At 40.8% G+C, this 24,804-nt stretch overlaps 1 protein-coding gene across 5 annotated transcripts in view; it reads left to right on the plus strand.

Annotated features, from left to right (window-relative positions):
• TAOK3 (TAO kinase 3) overlaps nucleotides 1-24,804 on the plus strand; it is a 115,797-nt gene that overhangs the window by 47,957 nt on the left and 43,036 nt on the right. For 3 of the 5 annotated variants that reach the window (XM_088143227.1, XM_088143228.1, XM_025165776.2), the window contains exons 7-13: nucleotides 368-464; nucleotides 4,634-4,747; nucleotides 6,942-7,033; nucleotides 8,536-8,629; nucleotides 11,341-11,422; nucleotides 12,582-12,749; nucleotides 17,419-17,622. In XM_088143227.1, the coding sequence (XP_087999353.1) occupies nucleotides 368-464; nucleotides 4,634-4,747; nucleotides 6,942-7,033; nucleotides 8,536-8,629; nucleotides 11,341-11,422; nucleotides 12,582-12,749; nucleotides 17,419-17,622 (851 nt within the window). The other 2 variants (XM_088143229.1, XM_088143230.1) reach the window with 2 other exon arrangements.

A 24,804-nucleotide genomic window follows, 5' to 3' on the forward strand; every position in this document is an offset into this window, starting at 1 on the left:
GGGGTGACAGAATTGAAGATCACAAAAAGGCCTATAGGAGCAAAAAAAAAAAATTAAAGTTACTTTTGAATGGCCTTTTCCTTAAGCATCTTCTCAAACCCTTGCTTCCTTTGTACGGGAAGGCAATTTGGTTCCTTGTAGATGTTTTGGGTTTTTATTCTCCTCGATCTCCACCAGAAGAGAAAGCAGCACAAAATCATGGAAGTGGTATAGTCCAAATATCTGTAAGGAACCCGATTGCTGATTCCTGAAAAAGATGGCATGCGTGGATGTTGTTATCACAAGTTGCGTGAGATAACTCTGTTGGCAGAGTGCATTTAGCCATCTTGCCCTTTCGGGATCTAAAATGTGGTTTCTTCCAATCCAGTTCACAAAAAGCCACTTCAGGAAGTGGAGATAGCTGCCATTACCGATGGTGCCTTGCACGGACTGGCTTACCTTCATTCTCATTGTAAAATTCACAGGTAAGAGCTGATGTTCCTTCTCTTGTCTATGGTTGCATTGGTTCATCTCTGCCTTCTGCAATCTGCCATCCTCCAGGTGTGTGAGGACTGCAACTCCCAGAATTCCTAGCCAGCAGGGAGGGAAGATGAGTTAATCTGATTGGCAGAAGTAGCATTCAAGGTGCTTCAAGAAAATCACTGTGCTTCTTCCTCCCCAGAAAAGAAACTTACTTCCACTGGACATTTTTCTGATACCCAATTGGTATCTAAACTGTCTTTGTAGGATGTGCCAGCTCTACACCAGCTTATGGATGGGTTGGAAAAAAAAAATCACAGAAATCCTATACAACGTCTTGTAGATTAATTTCCATGTTAGTGATTGTCACTCTTCCTTTAATTACTGGTTTGTGAGCAGCCCTGGGATTACTAAACTGAAAGGCAACTATTACATATTTTAAATAAGGCTTGTTTATAAAAAGTAGGATAGAACAATACAGCCTGATTGTGGGTTAAGCTCAGAGCTGTGACATGCAATTAACAGGAACAAAACCTCACTGGCATTTCATTAGAAGTGGTTAGCAGCTCTAAATATGAACAGAGAATGGAAGCCTAGGTTTTCAGAAATCCTCAAAAGTGGATTTTTGCCTGTCTGAACCAGTGTTTCTCAACCTTGGCAACTTTAAGATGTGTGGACTTCAACTCCCAGAATTCCCCAGCCAGCATGTGTGACTTCAACTCCCAAAATTCCCTAGCCAGCCATGCTGGCTGGGGAATTCTGGGAGTTGAAGTCCACACATCTTAAAGGTGCCAAGGTTGAGAAACTCTGGTTTAGACTTTCAAGCAGTACTGTAATAATTACCCTGATCCCCAACTTTTTTCTGGCTTTCTATTTCTTGAATGAAGGCCATGTGTCTACAGTACAATAAGTGAGAATTCTGGCTTCCTGGCAAGCAAGTGATAAAAGCACAAGCCTTTTTATTTTTAAATATTTTTATTAAGAGATTTTATGTAGATAATAAGAAATACATCCAAAGAAATATATATAGCAAAGTAAATGTGAAAAAGAAAAAAAGGAAAGGAAAGGACAAAGAGATCAGAAAAGAAGATTAGAAAAAAAAAGGAAAAAATTTAAAAAAACAGAAATGACTTCCGACATCCCTCTTGGCAGTTATACATACAATGCTAATCACTCTCTCCAATTTCATCATAATTCTCTTCTTTCTATAACCTTTCTAATCATCAAAACCATAAATCACAAAGTCGTTTTCTTTCTCATGCAAAAAGTCTGTAAGAGGTCTCCAGTCACTGATGAATGTCAATAATGACCTTTCTATAATCAAAGAAGTCAACTTGTCCATCTCCGCAAATTCTGTCAGTTTCATCAACCATTCCTCCATGGTGGGTAATACTGAATCTTTACATCTTTGGGCATATAATATTCTCACCATGGTAATCATATATTGAAGTAATCTTCCATGGCTCTTTTCTAATTGTTTAGCCATCCAAAAAGGAAAAGGAAAAGTTCTGATTTCTATTGAATATTAATCTTTAAAATCCTCTGCATCAAAGTATATATTTGAATCCAATTTTTTTTTAGCTTTTTTACATGTCCACCAAGCATGATAAAATGTCCCTTCCTGTTGTTCACATTTCCAACATACATTTGAAATGCCTATATACATTCTAGATAATTTCTCTGGTATCATGTAGCAATATATCATTTTATAAAAATCCTCTTTAAGGTCGCCACATAATGTAAATCTCTACCCTTTTAATTACATATTTTCCCATTGATCCATCTGTATGTTATAACCAAAATTCTTAGCCCACTTTAATCTGTTCTTCCTCTGTTTCAAATTTCAACAAAAGTTTATACATTTTAGTAATTACAGGTTCATCGGTACATAATTGTACTTTGTATTCTGTCTTACTTTGCTCCATACCATAAGCCTTTTATCCATTTTAAATCTTTCTGATAACTGTAAATGGGAAAACCATGGACATCCCAAAAAGTCGCTTGCTTTCTGCACAGAGTTCAGTCTAAATCTCTGCTGCTTGAAAGTAAAAATCACTCCTTCCAACTTATCCCATCTAAATGGAATCTTCTTCTGTTTAGGTTTGTCTGTCAAAACAAAAACAACTGTTTTCTCTTGCATAGAATTCTAATTGGGATTTCCTTAAGTACAATGATATCTGTATTATCAATCCTCAGTCTAGTATTAAAATACTCTTGTAAGACTTGGTCTCTAGTCTTCTTCCTGACCAAGTGCCCAAGGACATCCCTTGAAATATTTCTTAATTTTGCAAATCGTGTACTGATCCTATAAACCTTATCAGTCTCTGTCTCAGCGTCACCTTCATCCCAGTCCAAGAAGTTAGAGACTTAACAGTCTTTTGTCTGATAACTTCCCCATGGTCTTCTGGAATTGCTCTAAATCTTAAACAAAATTCTCTTTCTTTCAGTTCCAGTAATGCCTTGTCCAAATCTTTCTCCATCTCTCTATTTATAACTTCTGTCTTACTTTCCAAAACTTCCATTTTGTCATTAATTTGTTTTACATCTCCAGCCAATTGTCCTACAGATTCTTCAATCTTCTTAACTTCTTCTTTCATATTCCTTTTTATCCCTGCAAATCCTTCTTCCATTTCCTTTTTAAAAGCATCCAAACTATTGGCAACCATTGCAGTCATCTTCTTTCCAAATCCCTCCAACATTTTCTGCAATAAATCTGATGCCATTTCCCTTATCTGTAAGTTGTTCTAATGAACCTTTCCTTCCTTATTCTATTTTGACAGCTTTTGTTATGGTTGCCATTATGATAAAATGAAAGTATGTCAGTTACTAGAGTGAAAGTAAAGTTCTCCTTTTTTTTTTCTGTTTTGGTTTTCTCTGTCTTTAACACTTTAGTCCCAACTGCCACTCCATAATCATAGTCACACAGTCTGACTCATATTAACTCTTATCGTCTTATTTTGTAAAATCCACCAATTATCTGCTTTCCTTAAAAATAAACAGCATTTCCATGAAGGTCCAGTCTGTTTGGCTGGTGTGGGTCTTCCGGGCTGTGTGGCCATGTTCTTCTTTCTTCTTTTCTTCTTCTTCTTCTTTCTTCCTCTCTCTTCTTCTTCTTCTTTCAAGAACACGGCCACACAGCCCGGAAGACCCACACCAGCCATCGTATGCTGGCTGTGAAAGCCTTCGACAATACGTCCAGTCTGTTTGTCTAATTCATTTTACTATTTTCAAAGGCACTTTCCTCAGGAAAAAAAAAATTATGATTCTGTTTTCTAAAATTACTGTCTCCTTTATCCCTTTAAAACTTTCTTGAATCACAATCTTGTTAAGCTTTTTTGCTTTTAAATTAAAATCCTTTAAGACAGTATTTTTTTTTCTCTTCTTAATTCCAAAAAGAAGGCAACTCACCTAGTGTCTTTGTTCTTCCCTGCCTTTTGGAATATCTCTCTTAGGCTGAAAATTAATTATATCCAAAGCTGCTTAAGAAAGTGAGGTTTTTGCCAGTCATGTGTCCAAAAAGGCCACACCGTGATTTAGGGTGTGTTGATATTTCCTTGGCTCCCAAGCCACTCAACTCATGATTGACCACAAGAAACTCAGTTCCTGTGGTCTCCTTGTGAGAAACAGCTATCCAGAGCACAAGTGGGCAACTGCTCAATCTTTTCTTCTTCTGGAGAGATTTTTGTTGACCAGAACCTGTCTCCTGACCACCAATTTTGCTGCAGGGTTGTCCTTGCTTGCGAAGATGCTCACAGGGACATCTAGTCCACCACAGAGATTTCACATTACTGCCTCATTTCCAAAGCAGCCAATTGCTGCTCACCCATCGGGCCTTGCCACCAGCCGATTGGGCGCAGGGGACAGAGGGAGGTGGGAAAAGGTCAGGGATATGTCCATGACAATCACATGACCTGGCTGACCATGGCAGTGCAGCAGCACAACAGTGCTGAAGCAGCCACAAATTCCCCAAATTTCAATCCCACAGTAGTAATGGGTCCCGGATTTTGGATGCATTCTGTAAGCTAGCCCATTTGAGGTTTCTTGGTTCAAAAATTATGTCCCTATGATGAACTGTTTCACCCAGCTGAAGGTCACAGACATGAGAGTTTTAGTAGCATATAGATTATCAATAATGTTTGACAACCACAATTATGGTTTTTCTCCTTTTCTACAGGGATATTAAGGCAGGAAACATTCTCCTAACAGAACCAGGTCAAGTGAAACTAGCAGACTTTGGATCTGCTTCTATAGCCTCTCCTGCCAATTCTTTCGTGGGGACACCTTACTGGTAAGGGAAGCTGATGTGCACTTTTCCTGTAGTCTTGCAAGGGACACTTAACAAATGGGGGGGAAAGCATTGATTTCTCTTTTAAATATAATTCTGACTTTCAAAATCTGTATTTCCCAACCCTGCCAACTTCCGTGTATGTGGACAACTCTCAGAATGCTTCGGTCGGCATGGCTGTTCCTGAGAATTCTGGGAATTGAAGTCCACACATCTGGAAATTGCTAAGCTTGGAAAACCTTGTTCTGGATCAAGAATCTATAGGAAAACCTGCTGTTCTACCATCCTGGCACTCTAGATGCTGGACGTTGGAACCTGGACGGCCATTTTAAATGGTTTTTTTTCCCATCTCCCCAAAAACAAACAAACAAACAAAAAAAAAACTAAAACCAATCTGTGATGCAGTTAGGTTCCCAGTTTTGTGGTACCAGGGAGGTGTACTAGAAAAAGAACAAGTGTTTCAGAGGCTGAATATTGGGAGACTGTCCTGCTAGCCTAGTGGTTCGGCAACTTCTGGGGAATGTGTAGTATAAATCCACTACGCCGTCATTTTTGTAATAAGAATACTGTAGAGTGCTTGCTTTCTTTGTCTATATCTGCCCCAGCTGCCTTAAAAATGTCCTACACAAGCCTCCTCAGTCACTATGTCCTTGTGCACATTTTGTTTATGTCATTCTGGTGTGAGCTTCCAATGCATGGCAACTTCTAGATGTCCCCAGGTTGGTTGGCTGGTTGGTTGGTTGGGTTACCTGTTTATTATTGGTTGGGTTGGGTTGGGTTGGGTTGGGTTTGGTTTGGTTTGGTTTGGTTTGGTTTGGTTTGGTTTGGTTTGGTTTGGTTTGGTTTGGTTTGGTTTGGTTTGGTTTGGTTTGATTTGATTTGATTTGATTTGATTTGATTTGATTTGATTTGATTTGATTTGATTTGATTTAGATAGCCGCCCATCTCAGATGCCCATAGGTTGGTTGGTTGATTTATTTATTTGATTTTTATAGCTGCCCATCTCACTTTTATGGGGCTCTAGGTGGCTTATAATAGAATACATAAAATGCACAATATAGTCCCCCACTCTTCTGGTTTTAAAATCTTCCTCCAGAAGCTGCAGTCTTTCCTTGCCTTGCAGGAGCTCCTCCTTGGGGAGATGTTTTGATTCCAAGTTGCATCTGCCCTCAGAGGTGTTTTCTGCAACATGCAATGAGTTAGGGATGGGTTGAAGGGAGTTAAGCCTTATCAGGTGGCCTTAAGACTCGTCTTCGTGCCAGAGATGAGCAGAGAACCCACCATTTGTTCACGTAGCCTTTTTTTCCTGTTGTTTCTGTTCCGTGACGTTGCTGAGAATGTTGAGAACAAAAGGTGCTGTTCTTCTGCACCAGACCTGGGTGGAAAACTTCCAGATCTAATCTTTTGAGATGTGATCAGATGACCCTGCAGACCCTTAGTTTGTTGGTTGTCTACAAAACCTGAAGGGGTCCTTCTATAAAACTTCCTCTTCCCCCAAAGCTACTTTGATACCCTTACTCATTTCCAGTTTCATTAGATGGGGGGACCCATCAGGACATGAAGTTATGCTTATATGAGGAGGACACAGACCCCTGCAGCTGATTGTTGGTCTATTCCCTCTTCCAAGTCAACGCCCGAACATGCCTGCAGTGTGGGTTTCCCTGCTGTTTTTGCCTTGTACCCCTGCCTTCTCCCCACTTTCCCTCCTGTGCTCCAGATCCCCTTATTTCTTTCATAGCTGCAATCCCAGGCTGAACATCTCCAGGAAAAAACTGTTGGTGTGTCAATGGGAAAACTCACCATCTCTGGTGAGACTGAAATTGTTGCCTTAGGACACTTGCAGCCCGTGCTGGTTGAATCCAGGTACAGTGCCAGGGAGCTTGGTGCGGGCTGCCCGTTTGCCAGCATGTTGCACTGAGATGGATCATTAGACCCTTTGGTTTTGCACTCTCATACATCCGTATCATCCCGGGAAGAAATTCTTTGCTTAAGTAGGCGAGTGCGATTAATTTATTTCCTTTTTCTCCCCGGCATGGCTTAATTATGTCCCATGCTGATTTATTTTTTGAGTTGTGGGACTCCTGGGTTGGTCAAGAGGACTTGAAGGGGGGGGGGGTGAGTGCATTTTTTTTGCAGTGCTATGCCTTTTTCCTTTTGGCATCCCATAACCTTCACTCTTTGAATTCATGCGTGGTAGGATGGCTCCAGAAGTAATCTTGGCTATGGATGATGGACAGTATGACGGGAAGGTAGATGTTTGGTCTCTTGGAATTACGTGCATAGAGTTAGGTGAGTACATGTGCATTGCCAACTGTTGAATTTAATACAATAGGTCAGCATGGCTAATTCCATATTTTAATTTTCGATTGGAAATCGTCTTCTGTGTTGAGCAGAGTACAGCAGTGTTCATATTGCCATAATATTGTTGTACAGATAACGGGATGAACTTCTTTCCCCTGAGAAAATCCTGACATTCTGTTGGATTGTCGTTTTCTGTTGGAAAGCTTCTTACACAAACAGCCTTAAAACAGTGGTGTAAAATGTGTGACATCTCTTTTTCAGTTCCTCAAAGCCCCCTGAATGATTGGTTTGTGCAAACGATCTTCTGTTCTGTAAAGTTGCACTCTTCAAATAAAACAAAACCAACAAACGTCTATGCCTTATGGCCCAAGCCCCTCTACCCATCATTCTGTTTCATAAAATCCTCAAGCGTGTTTACAGGAGTGAACACGTAAATTAGTATAAAACAGAACTAAGAAACTAAAAAAAAAAAACCCAAATTGAACCCCTTGAATTGAATTTAACTCCTGGTGAATAGATGAACACGTCCATCTGGCTTTCTTTCTAACATTATGGAAATGGTTTACAACTGCCTTGTTTTTTCAACTCCCCAGTCTAGCCTATATTCATGAAGTTCTCTGATGATCTCCTGTTCAAGGATATAGCCTAGTGGTATATATGAGAGATGGTGAGGAGGCTGACACAGTAATAGAAGGAACATTAGACATTAACAAACAAACAGGGAAGTCCATTGTCAGCTGAACTCATAAATGGCAACTCAGCCCAGATCATCATCTTCAAAGAGAAGATGGTCAACTTGAAGCCTTGATGCCATGATGATGAACTTGAGCCTTCATCAACTCACTAATAAATGAAAGTTGGAACTTCCTCTTGCAGTTTCCAAGATTCTGTCCTTTGTCTCTGGCACTAGCGTAAGAGACACTAGTGTCTAGACACTAGACACTAGGCGGCGAGGAGCTGACAGTAGGATTGCAAACTGTGATGAGGCCTTAGGAATATATTTTTGCCCTCATTTTTTAATTTAGGTTCCTTGAGTACTGCATTAAATTTTACTGCTTTTCTTACACTATCAACAAAGTCCCAGAATTGAAGGCAGTGGGTACATTGCTGGCAGATGAGAAACCTCACAACGTTTGTCCCTGGAACTGAGAAATCAGAGACTATGTAGAAGAAGAATATATGAGCACGTGGGACCATCCTAGAAAGATCACAGCATTCAACTTCCATCATTTTAGGATTTTCTCTGGTTTTCTGCACACAATTCCTTGCTGGGGTTTTGTTCTTGTTCCCCTGATGATTCTTTACCTACTATGTTACTCCAGGGAATATATTTATGCTGGAGATTTTACAGGCCACCTTTTCACATAATATGTCCTAGGATGGCCTCCCCTAATCCCAAACTAAATTGCTCTGTGGTCTTTCTGGATGCAGTAGATGAGGACTTTAGTTTCTTCCCTTCCTTCCATGGCTCCCTCTCCTTTTCCTTGCAGCGGAACGGAAACCTCCTCTCTTCAATATGAACGCTATGAGTGCCTTATATCACATAGCCCAGAACGATTCCCCTACACTACAGTCGAATGAATGGTAAGAGCGGGCATCTGCTTTGGTTTCTGGAGGAAGTGGGGGAGATAGCTTTGCAGCAAGCATCATGAGTCTTGGAGCGCCTTAAAAACCAATCCAGTTCTTAGGTTGCAGGCTGACACGGATCACAATCTTCTTCTTGGTTCCCTCTGCCACTTGTTCTTCTGGTTCTGACTTCATTCCTGTCCACTGTAATATGGTGAAATGAGCGCTGCTGTGATGCCATGGGAAGGGTTTGGCGCAGACATGAAAGGACCAGATTCCATTTTCTGCTTAGTGACTCTGCACTGTCAGCCCTTTGAGGTAGCCCAGGCAAGAAGCATGATAATGGATGCTATATTTTTATTGTAAGATTGCAAGTCTGAAGGTATATTTCTCCCCTGTCACCTTTACGGTCCAAGAAACTAGGGAGGGTCCCATCTGAGACATTTGCCACACCCCCATTCCTTCTGCAGTCTCAGCTGCCACTTATCTGACCATTGCCTAGTCTGCGGCTCTTCCTCCAGTCTCCCAAGGTCATTCCCACAGATGATTACTTGGTAGAACAATGCTTTTGCATACCAGTTTGGCCATCTAGTCAAATATAGTGTATTCTAATTGGAACTAAATTGTTAGGATTTCAGAGCAAAATCCTCTTGCTTTTCAACCAGAGATGCTGAGGCTTGAACTCAGGACCTTCAGTATGGAAAGCAGGTGCTTTATTACAGAGAAATGATCTACCTCTTGCATCTGCTGTTCACTCTTTATGTGTTCAGGAAACAGGAGTCTGTTCATGGCAGATGCAACACTGTTAGTAGATAACAAACCTAAATTAATCTGTACTGTTGCTGTATGTACGTAGAATGGAAAAACAGTACAACAAAGAGAAGGAAAACAAAATATGTGGCCGCGTATTTTGAAACATGTTCCAAAACATTGCAGATGTAACCCTTGTGGGAGGATAATCCATGGTTTCAAAAATCGGCAGGAATCTGATACCATCTTTTCAGACACCCCAGTTTTGTTCAAGGGTATCAGTTTTCACAAGTTGCCTGGAGTGGCTAAACCAACGTAGGACCGGGCTTCTTAGATACACCCCCTTGTTACCAATTGACTTGCCTTTTGCTCCTGACATGTCTTGCTCTAGTATTCAGTTTCAGTAGAATATCTTAGGTAGCATATTTTACCTTTTGAAACTCAAGAAATGGTTGAGAATTTCCAGCTAGCTTCAGTGCAACTGCTACATGAAAGTGTGGAGTGAGGATGGGGTATCTGCAGCCCATGTTACCCCCCCACTTTTTTGTGTGGGGGATGATCCTGAAGCATTATTGGATTTGTAATGGTATGTGGGAATGACTGGGGAGACTGGGCCCAGAGACACTGCCTAGGGAACGGTCAGATAAGAGGGAGCATAGCCCACAGCTGGACATTGGGTGGAGCAAGAGGTTCAAAAGAGACCCTCCCTGATTTCTCGGGGGTGTAAAGGAGACAGGAGGAGAACTGTACTTTCAGACTTGCAAGATTCTGTTAATGTAGCCTTATAATAAAGTAGAATTAGCTCATCTGGTCATGTTTCCTGTCTGGTCTACTTGGTAAGGCTGACAGGGTTGTACCGGTTCAGACAGGAAAACACCCCCAAATCAGCAGCTTGCTTACATACCAGCTGGGAAATATAAAAACAGTAGAGTAATCTCTAAAAGATGAAAACAAGCTAACAAACCAAAAAAAACCCCCTTCCCTCTTCACATTCCCAGAAAAAAAAAGGTGGGAGGGAGAGATGTCCACCCGTCTGTCCATATGCATGACATGGCTCTGTCCAGTTTGCCCTGTGTTCCTTACAAGGTACTTGCAAGGTACAAGCTTACTCGGTTTCAAAAAAAAAATAAAATTGGGTGGAACCTCCAGCCACCAAAAGCATTTCCATTCCTAGTATAATGTATCTCCATGGGAAGATCCAACCCCTATTCTTGCTTGTACATCAGCACATGCAGACTTATCCGTATAGCAAACTTACGTACACCATGTCACGACACTTTTCTAATAGCTTTGGTGTTTGTTTTGTCTTTATATCTCCATATCTGTTTATATCTATAGATACGTAGATATTAAAAGAAGAGGGAGAAAAAAGAAAGATCCATAGAGATTACAAAATACAGATATTACATGGAAAGTGTTCTGTGTTTTTATTATATTTTTTTTATTGTTGTATGGTGTAAACCCTCCAGAGTTCTACAGATTGGGGCAGCCTCTACATTCCCAAAATAAATAAATAGAAACTTTGCAGAGCAAGGTAGGTAAAATTAAAAGGTAGTAGAGACCGTCCCATTGGAAGAAACATCTCACTTTTATCCTTCATCCAACTTGGATTACAAGAAACATATCGTTTTGTGATAAACTATTGTGAGTTTGGGAGTGATCCAGTAACAACTCCTTAAACAACCAATGGGAATTTAATATAATGTGGTCCCTGGGGCCCATACTTTAATGGTGAGGAAAACCTCTTACTTTTGATAGCTCCGTGAGAAAGATTAGATCAGGCTAGGAACTGCTTGCTTATGATCAGCAGGTAGCTGTAATGTGGCTGGTTTGATTTTGGCTTAGAATGAAGTACAAGCTCATGAAATACATGGGGTTCAGTCTTCGGTGTCCTTCTGATTCTCAGCTGCTGTGCACTGAATTTCTTTTTCTTCTCCAACTTTAGCATGTTCTGACATCTGTTCTATTCCCATATTCAGGACAGACTCTTTTAGGAGATTTGTTGATTACTGCTTGCAGAAAATACCTCAGGAACGTCCGTCATCATCAGAACTTTTGCGGGTAATGTTTCACCTTTCTGCTTTGGAAAATATGTGTAATGGGGAGGCAGTTGACTCACCTTTTAGGTTTCCTTTAGAGAGTGCCTACCTTTCTCCCTTATCTGATTCCACCCATAGAAATTTCTCTTCAGATGTATTAGACTAGCATGAGTGAACCCAAGTGTTCTCATTCAATCGCTGCTCCCTCTTTTTACATCTTTTCCCTCAAGCCAAAAGGATTCTGGGGATTTGAGAGATGAAAACATCAGTAGATGCATAGTGTTATAGCAGCAGAAATAGAAGTAAGGGTAGAGTGAGTGGAGTAGAAGAGGTGATAACATTGGAGACCAAGAAGCAGACATACTGTGAAATCTACTTCCTTGTTTGGTGAAGGAAAGTAGGCTGGTCACCAGTCACCAGTACATAGTCTTGAGTCCATATGAACAAGGGCGTATCTCATCAACAATATGACATCCGTCTACAGAACCCCCACTGAACTTTTGATTAAAAAAAAAAAACTCTTTAAAATGGCCAAATTTTCATTGGGGTGCTAAATTTCATGATAATTCAGTGTTCTTGCATGAGGTCTCATAAGACTTCTGGGTGAAATTGCCCAACCCTCTTAAGATATCTTCCATTTTATTATTATTTTTAAATGGTGAGATGGACAACGACAACGATGATGATGCATATGATGATGAAATGGTGTATATGATAGTGCCCGCTGCCTAGGGAGGTTGCTGACTCTGGAATGCCATGATGGGTAGTTCATTGGAATGAATTGATCTCTTAACAAATATGTCTTACAAGAATAGAAACTGAAGAATTCAGCAATTATTTGTACCTCCTTGGGGAGAATTATCATTTTGTGCCATTGCTTTCTTTTTGGCACTGTCTTCTTTTGAAAAACCTCCCCAAATTAGTGTTGATTTCCAAAGTCCAGGGTGCAGACAAAAAACCTACCATGATACCGCTTACCTTGACTGTCCTTTTAACCTAGGATGTCACAATTTAAATAAAACTGTTTTTCCCCAGTTGCAATTGGTCATTTTCAATTACTGTTTTCTACTGTAGTATAGAGAGACACCCTTCCGATGTGCACAGATTTGCTGGGTGGGTGGTCTTGTTCTGTGTCTTTTGTTTTCTCATCCAGAATGCTCCTGTTATCCTTCTAATACCAGCATGAATTTGTACGATGTGAGCGGCCACCTCGTGTTCTAATAGACTTGATTCAAAGAACAAAGGATGCGGTGAGAGAGCTGGATAACCTTCAGTATCGGAAAATGAAGAAAATCCTTTTCCAAGAGGTCCACAATGGCCCTCTGAATGAGTCTCAGGAAGAGGAGGAGGTACCAAGTTTATCTATACCACGGATGAATAATAATGTGTCTCATGCTTCAGAGGGTCCCTTTCAAGTCCTTTTTCACGTGTCCCAGCATGACATGAGGAATTTTGTTGTGACCAAGAACGTCTTGCATCTGGCTTCTGGGTGCTGATGCATTTCACTTTGTCATTGAGACAGATGGGAGCGGAGCATCTGTAGCAAATAAAGTTTGCTCTCAGACATTGGTCACAACAATGGAAAAAAAGAAACGTAATTAGACCCCAAAGCAATTGTAAACAAGGAAAGTGGGGAGGGACTGGTAGAAGTAGTTGCCATTTTGTACCTGGAGTAAAGAAGGTGGGTCAAGATGTTCTCCTTTGTGACAATTGAAAGTAAAGGTGTTTCAGTCCAGCAGAGTTGATGGGGGATCCAGCCCAGTTAGAAAGAGCTTCTTCTACTTACATTGCTGTATTAAAATGAGATGGAGCAATGGCCACTCATTCCAGCTTTAAATGGGGATTAGACTAATCCATGGCAAATGCGCCCGGCAACCGGTAGAGACTTCTCAGTATTAGAGAACATTGTCCCGCACAGGCTCTTCTTCTTTGTGGCAGATGGTGACCCTTTTTCCATACAATACTGGGTTAGTGAGTTAACTTCAAGGGGTGGCTTTTAGAAAAAAGGAAAGCAGGCACAAGGAGGTTTCCAAGGATCGGGTCAACCGACCGGTGGCCCTGGCAAGTTGCCTTTGGTAAGCAAATTAAGTAAAAGAGGCCCCAAGTAGATTTCTCAGCATGGGGCTGCTCGGAGGTTGTATCTGTATGGAGGAAGCATCATGGAATATATTTGGGGTAATCGGGTATCTCCAGCTGTAGGTGGTTCAGGATATTTAAATATATGCATGTCTCTGTCCTGGTCTTGGAGGTTCCTGATGAGTGATGAAGAAGACTTGTTAGCCCCAGAGGTTTCCTAGTCTAATACGTTGTAGAACAGGGATGGACGTGATCCACTTCTGAACCTTTGTCATGGATATACCAGACACTTTTCCCAAAGAAGAGACTCCTGGAGCAATTACGGGGAGGGGGGTGTCTTTGGGTTGTGGAAGTAGTAGGCAGATTCTTTAGACCACAAGAAAAGTTTCTCTGGAGCCAGTGCTATTGGTTTAAAATAAACAAGGGCCATTGAAAAAAGGCCTCTCGAGTCCTGTAACCAAGATTCTTTATCCATATATTTTACCACAAACATGCCCACTGACTAGCCAGGGAGAGACAGATTTTGGAGAAGCATCATTCAGTTGTGATTGGATGTGAATTCCCCTCACCACGGCATTCTTCTGGAGTGGTCCCGACAAACTGGCTCTTTGTTCCTTCACGTAATCATTGCATGCAGCATGCAAACTTGAGGACTTGTAAGCATGTCCAAAGCCTTCATTTGCTTCTTGTCAATGGCATTCATATGGCTGCTTGAGCAACACATGGCAGATATTACCAAGGCTGCATAGCAACTAACATTTTTTTACCATCTCTTGCTCTCTCTAACCAAGTAACTATTTCCAAGTTGCCATTAAAGTAGATGTGAAATGGTTTCCATGCGTGATTCTCCCCTTCCATACCTGACGCATAATAGATGGGATTTTGAGGATACTTAGCCAAAAAGAACAGCAACCATTCTATATGTGTAAGAGAGGAAATAAACTTCTGCAAATCACATTTTTCAAGAAACAGCATTTAGCAGGTCCCTGGAAGCTACGTTTGTCTCTAGTAAACGCGTTCCATGACACGTCATGGAACGTGCTTAAAATGGATTTTCCTGTGGCCACGTGGTATTTTCTACCCCTTGCACATAATGTTGTGTCTTTCAGAGACTTTCAAGTGGTAGATCTTAAAGAGGCAGGTCCAGGTTTCATGTCGAGCTGCATTAAATATTAACTAGCTTTCAGTGTTGGGGCTGAAGCAAGCCATTTCTGCAGAATAATTAACTCTCCATCCTCCATCCAAGAAGATTGGATGAATGTTCTTTTTTTACCCCCCCCCAATCCTGATCATTGCCATTTCCTTCTGAAGTTACAAAGTATTTTGGATTTTTGTTTTTATTTTGTGTGTGTCCACGCCTTTGGGTGAATGTTAACTCCTAACAACTGCCTGGTCAATCCCTGCAGCTGTCTTGGCAACATTTTCAGAAGGGGTTTGCCCTGGCCTTCTTCTTCCTAGGCTGAGAGAGCAGGACTGGCCCAAGGTCCCCCAGCTGGCCTCATGCCTAAGGCAGGACCAGAATTTACAGTCTTCTGATTTCTAGCCGGGTGCTTTTAACTACCACACCAGACTGGCTCTCTTACTCCTGAACAGCCACATGAAACATCCCAACATCCAGATTTGCAGATAAGGCCGGGCCTGGTGACGACAATCAAAAGTGAAGATGAGGATGCTCAGCATAAACAAAGAAATGGTTTTGCAAAGAATGTTTGAATTGTTTGCTTTCATAAGGGGCCCTTTGGAGCAGTTTTATTTATTTATGTATTCAATTTATACAGCTGCCCGTCTCACATTCGTGACTCTGGGTGGCTTACAATTAAAAGATCAATAATGCCCCCCAAAACCCAAAATAATGCCCCCAAAGATCAATAATGCCCCCCAAAACCCCAAAAATAAAACAACCATGCAAACGATGTTTAAACCATTAAAAACCATACAATACAGTCACCAGGAGAGCCCAGTCGTTCAAGAACTATACAGCCACTTTATGGGCTCCGCACCGCTCTGATTCCTCCATGAGCATTATCCCATATTTAGGAAAACTGGTGGGAACTTAAATATTCTGGCTTCTCGGCAGATCTGTAAATCTGAAAGACACTAGCTCAATCATCAGATGAGAAGAGAGTTTTTTTTATAGCGAAGTGTTGTTGTTTTTTAAGCTACCTGGAGATAACGAAGATGGCGAATCAAGGAAAAAGATTATTTTTCTTATTCCCCCCTTTGCTTTGAGATTTTTGTATACCAGACCTATAAATGACTAAAGATCAGGCTATGCTGTGGAACTGACTGGAAATAACTGGGTGTGATTTGCAGCATTTTGAGGACAGGGTTGTAGTTTTGCTCTACAAATTTGGGTTCGACAGTACTGCCTCCCTCATTTCATTGCTATTAGAATTAAAACGAGAGACACTCGACCAGTCTTTTCCAACTAAAAGTTATAAGCTTTGTGACGAAGGGAGTGGTAGCACGCAAAAGCCTGTGCCTTTTAATAAAATGTGTTAGTCTTGAAAGACGCTACTAGATTCCTTCTGATTTGAACCAGTAGACCAAAACAACTTTCCTCCTACAGTGGCTAGTCATCTTTGAGTTTGGAGTATCCCACTTCAGTGCCATTTTATAGAGAGGCCATACTATTAAATGCAGAATACAGTTGTGCTCATAAGTTTACATCCCCCTTGCAGAATTTTTTAAGCGGGGACCACTTGGTAAGTCAATACAAGTGATCAGACAAAACTTTTTTTTTTTAATTTCCTTTATTGCTATAGCTCGTTTGACGATCGTGCTATTCTGTGATGCCTCATAGTTTAATCTGAATCCCAATTTTTTTAAAAAATGTGTTTTGTCTGATCACTTATGTTGACTTACAAAATGGCCCGCATCTTACAAATTCTGCAAGGGGGATGTAAACTTATGAACACAACGGTAAGTCTACACTCTCCCCCCCTATTTTTATTAAAACGTTTTTTTGGGGGAAAAAAAGAGTAGAGGCAAAAAATAAAAATAAAACAGAATAAATAAACGGGATTTGCATGCATCGTAGAACACACACACACATCTATATATACATATAAATATAAATAAATAAGGGGACGCTAGCAAGCAGTCCCTAATTTGTTATCTAATTGAACCAATAACTTCCATTTCATTTAAAGTTAGCCCTTTTCTTTCCCATTTCCTTCCCTCTTTGTTCAAGGTTTTAAAAATATGTCATCGTTGACATATCAAGATCTTCCTTAACCTTCAGAGATGCTCCAACGCCTTTTTCAAAGTTTTCAAAGAGGGGGAAATTCTCCTCCCTTTTGCAAATCTTGTGCATGCTTGCAGACAAACGTAGCCCTCTTTTTAACAAAAATAGCCAAATAACAAACATTTCACTGGAAGCATAGCAACAGAGATGCAGCTTTATTTTGGAAAAAAGTGGAAAACCTCCTGAGACCCAGAGGGAGTTGGAAATCTCCACTGTTCTTTTGGCTGACCCGTCCTGGGAGAATCTGGAATAACTTTCCTAATATTTCTTGGAAGGAATACTTTTGGGTCAGTCATCTCCTGTAGCGTTTCCTAAAGTCTAGCATTTCCTAATGCTGCCCAAGCAATCCTGGTTTATGCAAAAGAGGAGCACCGCAGCATAACATCTAGCATTTCCTAACGTTACCCTAGCCCATCTTGGTTTATGCAGAGTACAGAACTGGAAAAGACCAACGGGTTTGCAAAACATCACAGTTGACCCTGGGTAGCATGCATTAGGGAGAAGCCTGTTTGGTTTCTACCATCTCCACCATCCTTTTTTTACAAGAGAAGGAGGAAATGATCTGGAAGTAGATGAAAACTATATGATCCTGCAGAATACGCACTGCAGAAGCGTATATCCTAGAGTTTGTCTCCCTGTTGTTGGTAGTGGCTCCTTCTACCATTACGTTAAACCTCCCGCTCCTTGTTTTGTAGGACGGTGAGCATGGGACAAACCTGACTAGCAAGATGGACAGTCTGGGCAGCAATCATTCAATCCCCAGCATGTCTGTCAGCACAGGCAGTCAAAGCAGCAGTGTCAACAGCGTGCAAGAGGTTATGGAGGACAGCAGTTCTGAGCTGGTTATGATGCATGACGAGAGCACCATTAATTCCACTTCCTCTGTTGTGATTAAGAAGGTACGTTGGGCTGGTGCTTCCTCCCCTGTCTCAGGTGATCTCTACTTTATTGCGCTTCCTTTTCAGGTCTTTGAAGGCACCTCGAGTTAATCAGTAGAGTGTCTTCCAGAAAACCTACTTTAAGAGCATAGGGCCAGCCCCCTTGCGGGATTCAGGGCGGCTCCCTGACATTCCTTTCAAAATGTAGGTGCAGGATGGTGTCCAGGCAGCCGATAGAAGGGCAGATCTTTGGTAGCATTGAGTTGGGGGAAACAAACAGGAGAAGGTTGGCAGCGCGTGGAAACTTCTAAGATCCAGCTTTCAGAGAATGTTTGTAGATCTCTACCCTGTCCTGCTCTCATTGTGCACTTCAACACTGCATGTATATCTCTGTCCTTTCCTATAACACCACCTTGTCTTCTGAAGTTTGTCTCCCCCAAGTGGTTGTCGTGTGGTTGAAATGGTCACAGTCACTAAACTAACACAGTAACTTCAGTAATTTCCTGCCCAATCCTGATCAGCACATGGATTCTTCTCTTGACAAAATAGCTGCTCATGGATCACTCCGAGAAGGTACGTTTTTCAGGGTTAAAATCAGTACAGTGTTCCGATTGCACTGGTTCCCCAATCCCACCTGATCTCATGGGAATGATCCTTCTGACCCACTGCAGCTTCTGTTGGGTGGATCCATTTAGACAAAGCCCAGTGAGGGATGAATGAAATGAAGCACATCAACTCCTTCATTGCATTTGAGAGAGTCTGAAGGCTGCCGTCTTGAGCTGCCGAGAGTAATTTTCATTACTGCAGGGCAGAAGTCAGTTTAAAAAAATAGTTGAAACAGTGAGTTGGTTCAGCAACTCAGAACTAAGAAGCATTATCTGGGGCAATGTTTCTCAACCTTGGCATCTTTAAGATGGGTGGACTTCAACTCCCAGAATTCCCCAGCCAGCATTGCAGAAGACGCCAGTATCTAAGAGGGAAAAGATGAGGTCTCTCCCAAAATGAATGCAGGAATAGTGAGGAATGAAATTAGTTCCAATGTTAAGTAAGAATCAAATGATACATAGATGGGCAAAGAATCTGAACTTTACACATTCATTGACAGAAGAAATGTAAACTCATTCTACGGTAGCAGTGTCTAATAGATGCAACATATATTTTGTTAATAACAATTTTGAATCTCTAGAAGGTTGACATACAGATGCCAAAATGGCCTTTGACATATGTTCAGATATTCTAATTTTTTTTAAGTTCCAGGCCTTTCCATACTCTTTACTATCTAATTTAGTTTATTGTGACTTCCATTTATACTGGCTATAATAGGGTTATTTTATAAAGTGCTTAAATTCCCTAGTGCAAGACAGGCTTTGGAAGAACCTGGGGATCCTACCAAACACTTAAACATCAAAATATACAGTATCTTAAATGAAGATACTGCCACTCTGTACTTTTTCATGAATTGCACTTAGATCGCACCTACTCAAACAACAACCATGCATAATCTAATGTTATTAATTCATCTGGACTCTGATTTCACTCTGCACTCTTGACCTGGTTTTCCAACCAATTTGGTTTTAACTTAGAATGATCATAAGGATCAAATAGAAGTTGTCCCACCAAAACTCCTTAAAGGTAGCTCATGTATAAGAATGAAAATTCCAACTTTGGAGAACTATAAAGACGTTAACGTTATGATCAAGCTTAGATCTTTAGGCATGATAAGGAGGCAGTAGACAGAACTTTGTCTCACTTCCCCATAATACTACAATGAAATCTACAGAGAGACATTCTCCCCATTGTAAAAAGTTAAATTATGGAATTTACTGCTACCAGATGCCCATTGACTTAGATGACTAATCCTCCTTCACTGTTAACTAAAATCTCAAGGCTGAGTCAGAATATTGCTGAATATCACAGGGTGGAAAACAAACAAGGACACTTGCTTGCTTGGGGTTGGAATGTAAGCAGAGTAGTATCATTCCTTGGGCTGATCTGCATAAAATTGCACTGATGTTCTTCAGCTAAATCTGGGGACTTGGTAGCAAGAAAGGTAAATTCTAGGAATGCTTGAATTTCAAGCGATATGAAAAAGTCTGTTAGAATAGCCGTGATGGACACCTTAAGATGCTGTTCCTTCTTTGGTTCTTTGGTCAGCTGGCGGGTCAAACAATAGTTGTGAAGAGATGAGTGTATTTGTTCAATTTAAAAGCTGCTTCACTCATCGGAGTGATATAGGTATTGTTTTATTAAAACAATTTTATTAAAACAATACCCCATGTAGAAAACTGTAACAATCAATAACAAGACATATATAGAACACTATCAGGGAAGAATAGGAACATCAAGAACCAAGGAATAAAATCCTAGTAGCAATGCGGTGTCATAGATCATGGTGCCCGAAGGTCTGTTGAATGGGCCACATTTTAAGGGCTTTCCTAAATGATCATGGGGTTAGAGCCACGTGGACACGGGGAGAGTGTGTCCCACAGGATAGACGCAGCCACGGAAAAGTCATGTCTCCAAGGTCCCACAAGGAGACATCATTTTAATGACAGGCCCTAGAATGTGCCTGCTTTATTAGATCTAATGAGGTGGACAGACAAGCGTAGAATCCTTGTTACAGATTGGGAGTTGGTTATTTTTTCATCTTTAAGGATTTTTACCACTAAAATACCAAAACAAGATATAAAAACTGAATAGTCGCTTGTCGTCTTAATCATGGATTAGATTGTAGAACAGCGTTTCTCAACCTCAGCAACTTTAAGAAATGTGGACTTCAACTCCCAGAACTCCCCAGTCAGCATGTGGGCTGGGGAATTCTGGGAGTTGAAGTCCACACATCTTAAGGTTGCTGAGATTGAGAAACACTGCTGTGGAATGTAATACCATGGTTCTGAGTTTTAAATATGTGGCATCTATTTACATGTAAAGATGCTTGGGATTTGTCCATCTTCCCTGAAAAGAGAATGGATCTCACGTGGTGACAGTATATTATTCCGTAAACGTGGGGCAAGTAAAGGGAAAATTCCATATCACCTGCTCACAATGGATGGATTTAACTAAATTTTCCGGCACCCCATTTGTCCTTTTCTTGCTACACCTTATTGAGTTCACTTTTGCTGCAAGCTTTCTGCTCCCTCTCAAGATCTCTTTGATCCCAGTCCAATTTAGACCTCATAGGTGATACTTCGTTCTGTGAGCAATGCAAATAAAGAGGAGTTTTCCCCATTAACATCAAAACAAATAAGGCCTCGATCTCCCTCACTTCTATTTGCATCAGAAATGCAGCAACGTATAGAAATCCTCATCATCTCAAGCTTGGCATCATCCATGTAGGCTTTGCAAAAACTCCAGTTAATACACCTTGAGCAAGATTATGCAATTTTGTTACTGCAATAAAGATATATTGCTTATTACATAAAATTTATGCAGTTGAACGTGTGTGACTGAAATAGATCCACCAAAGCACCTAATAAGACTAACATGTTTTGATAGTGCAGTACTTCACTTTTGATTCTAAAGGTGCTTTGGAGCGTGCAGGCATCTGTCTGCAGCTAGTTACAGGAGCCATGTCTCTTCCGCAGAGTGAACAACCTCAGGAAAAGACCTGGCTGCTTTAAAAATTTGCAGACAGATTCATGACCCCATCTGAACCAAAGCATCTTTTAGGATCAAAAGTGCTGCCCACCCCGAATCATTGTAACAAAATTAGAGAGAAGTCAATCTCTGCCCACCCCTAAATGGAAGATTTGTTCTTCAGAGGAAGAGCCAAGAAGATTATTTTTGCCTCTGTTCTAGCATCCAGAGGCTGTATCCGGAGGCCATTTCCTGGAAAAGAATTGCCAAAGAATACCCTGGAATCTAACTTGCTTGTGTCCCTGGGCTTTGAAATTGCTATATGAAAGAGAACCAAGCAGATTCAACAGTGGTGTTCTAAGAGGCTTCAAGGCCATGAGATATAAGGTGGCGATTTTTACCTAGGGAATGTGTGGAGAGCATCCATGACCATTCAATGGCATGTGGTTGCTGGTGATCTTTCTTCAAATTGGAGAGCTCAACCTTCTAGGAGTTTTTTTTCCCCCCTGTTGTGAATGAGCCTAAAAGCACAACCTGGTGTCCTTCAGAGACCACAAACTACAACTCATTTGGACCATACTGGGTAGAAATTATGGAAGTATCCAGTTGATCTCAAAGTATCACAAGGTGATGAAAGTTAGACCTTCCTACTCAGAGGTTTAAACTTTCAGGATGCAGATTTTTTTCTGATTTCTATTCCTTTTCCTTTCTTTTGCTCATCTTAGGGGCTAGCCTTGATGGGCAACCTTCGTCTAGAGGTGAAAGCTCATGAATGTGTATATATTTCAGTTTAGGGAGACTCGGAATACAAAAAATGCCTTTATCATAGAATTAAAATAAGAGACGAAGTAATAAATATTAGCACCAGTGGATAAAATACATAGTCATATCAAGGTCTAAGGGAAATGGGAGCCCTTGCACAAAAACAGTAGAAAATGTCAAATACCTGGAGTACAGTCTAACAACTCAAGGTATTAATTCACAGTGCTAGTTTGTATCTAGATCCAATAATGTTTTCAAGGCACCCTTCAAGGTATCCTGAAGTCCATCTAATCAAGTAGTTTGTTCAGCTAATCCTTCAGAACAAAAATAAGTTTTAGACTTTTCCAAGGAAAGATGACCTGAGTGTTAAAAAACATGTTTAGGGTGAAAAGGGGATATAGCAAAAGATGTGCAGATTTCTTCAGAGAATGTATGGATAATTAATTCCAGGAATGGAACTAGCAATGCAGTCTGGGAAGAAGACCTATAAAGCAGATTCGCAAACCTGAGATAGCTAAAAGCAATATATTTAATAAACTGTCCTAGAAGGAATGGATCAGAATTCTCTGACCTGGGAAGAGATTGTGCCATGGTGAGAGTATAGAAGGTTGTTCATCATGGATCATTGAGAAGTTATTTCATGTAATCAATTCAATTCCATAGTGAAGTTGCCACAAGGAATGTTCAGATCAAAGATACCCACTTTTTCCACTGGTGTAACTATCTGCTCCATATTACAAATTTCCCATTTCAAAATTAATTTCATCTATACCACAGGTCCACTTGTGAGGGCAATATTCTATTTTCCTACTCAGGTAAATGTCATGTTTGGAAACATCAATTCCATGGTACCCTCTTACCTCCTGACAAAAGTGAAACAGATTCTTGCACTCAAGGATCTCATGGCTTGGCAAACATTTTAGTTCTAACTCTGGCCTCTGGGATTTTTAGTTTGCGAAATATTCCCTCTGGAAAAATATGTCATTTCTCTTCACCCATGTCTGGAGCAGTGGGACCATGCACTTCATGTTTGCATGCTATTAATCCTATCCAAGATGATCCTCACAGAAATCTCAGATATGAGCTAAAAACCTGTTTCATTGGTAATATAACCCACACAGTAGGAGTTCCTCTATATAATCCCTCTGAAACTAAGAGCAATACAGTTGGGCTGGATTTTCTGTGTCTCGACAGTGAAAGCGCTAAGAAGAACAGATTTCTGAAGTGCTATTAGGAAGAAAGGAAGAACTCTCTTTTGGATCCAACCTGCGTGCTAGTGGTGTCCTGCAGAAGTCATTCCTTTGTGCCTGTGTTGTGGCATTGCTGCAGGTTTTTTCCCCAATGTCTTGGAATTTGATTAGAGATTGAGAGTGGCAAAAATCTAGTTACAGAGCCCAAGATGTAATTTCAGAAAGATATATTCACAGCCACCCAACCAAGCCCGCAAAAAAGTTGTGAATCAGTTGGTCTGGAAGTCAAGAGCAGAATGGAATTTTTCTTGGTTGAAGTTCTGGAAAGTAAGATGAGCAAACTTGTGGTCCAGGCTATGGAGAGTCAGTACGCAATAAAGTTGGTCAGGTTTGAAGTCATCAGACATAATACACAGAGACAAAAGCAATAGATGTTGGTTCCAGCTCTCAACAGAAAGCTTTAACCTTCTGAATTGACTTAATGTGCTGTTCCTTTAGTTGGTACTTATTAAGCCTGATTTGGCTGCAAGTCCATCCAGATGAGCTGGGCTGCTCTTGAGTAGACTTTCATTCCCCACAGCCTTCTCCTTTGAAATCAAGCCTTTCAATGCCTCTTCACTTTGTGATATTCAGCTTTGTCATGCCATTCACATGGATTGGGCTAGATCAGAATTTCAGGCAGAGGGCCCTGGGGATGATTGTGGTTTAGGACATGATTCTGGCCTACAGTCTGTGCTAAAGCGCAGAGGGCTGGTGGAATTGCCTACCTTATGTGCTTTGAAGACTCTCTCCAGACTGTTGCATATCTAAATTGTCCTGGGTTCCTTTTCTCAGACCAAGTAAGATTGAATGCTCATTATTCTCCCAGACACAAGAACGTAAAATATCTCTGAAAATAGTGCCATTCCGAGAGCAGAAACTCAAAGTCTTGCTACTGTTCCATGAGGAGCAATGCCAACTGGAACTTACTCCAATAAAATAGCCCAAGATGGTGCATAATAAAACAGACAAAATATGTGAAGGAGAGAGGGGTCTTCTATACCATCAAAGCATCATTTGCCAAATTATTCAAAAGTTTCAAAAAGTCATTTCTGGCTCCCACTTTTGTTTTCAGAAGATGATGCCCAACTACTGTAACCTAATGTAACCTATTCAGTAGTCAGAGTTTGGGGAAGTTGAAAAAGGGGCAAATTATACATACTTAGTTTCAGTGAAGGTTTGGAAATACAATGGAAGAACCACTGTACATTCTGTAGCTGTAATAAAATCCTAGTGAACAAGGGGCCCTTCTATGCTCATGAATACACACACACACACACACTTAAACAAAATAAAGTAAAATAAAGGCCGTATCTTCTGGTAGAATGGTTTACATGAAAGTGATACAGGCTTCCAGCCAAGGGTATTCATTTTTAAAAGATGTATGTTTTGCTCTTCAAAACTGAGCTAGTGAAGAACTGCAGCAAGAATGTAGGGTCCAAATATATACATGTATTCTTTTAGATGCTTCTGATACTCTACATCTGTCTCAGAAAACCTGCAGATGCCAGGTTCACCAAGCCCATCTTAAGGAACAGCAGAGAACTCAACTTTTAAAGCCAGGCTTGTAAATCCAGACACTTGGGCTTCCCTGGCCTTATCATATCATATCATCTAAAGTCCCATGTACACTCTT

This window comes from Python bivittatus, unplaced genomic scaffold, assembly GCF_059951505.1.
Source record: "Python bivittatus isolate LINGU-HERP-01145 unplaced genomic scaffold, Pbiv_v1 ctg000280_np1212, whole genome shotgun sequence".
NCBI lineage: Eukaryota > Metazoa > Chordata > Lepidosauria > Squamata > Pythonidae > Python > Python bivittatus.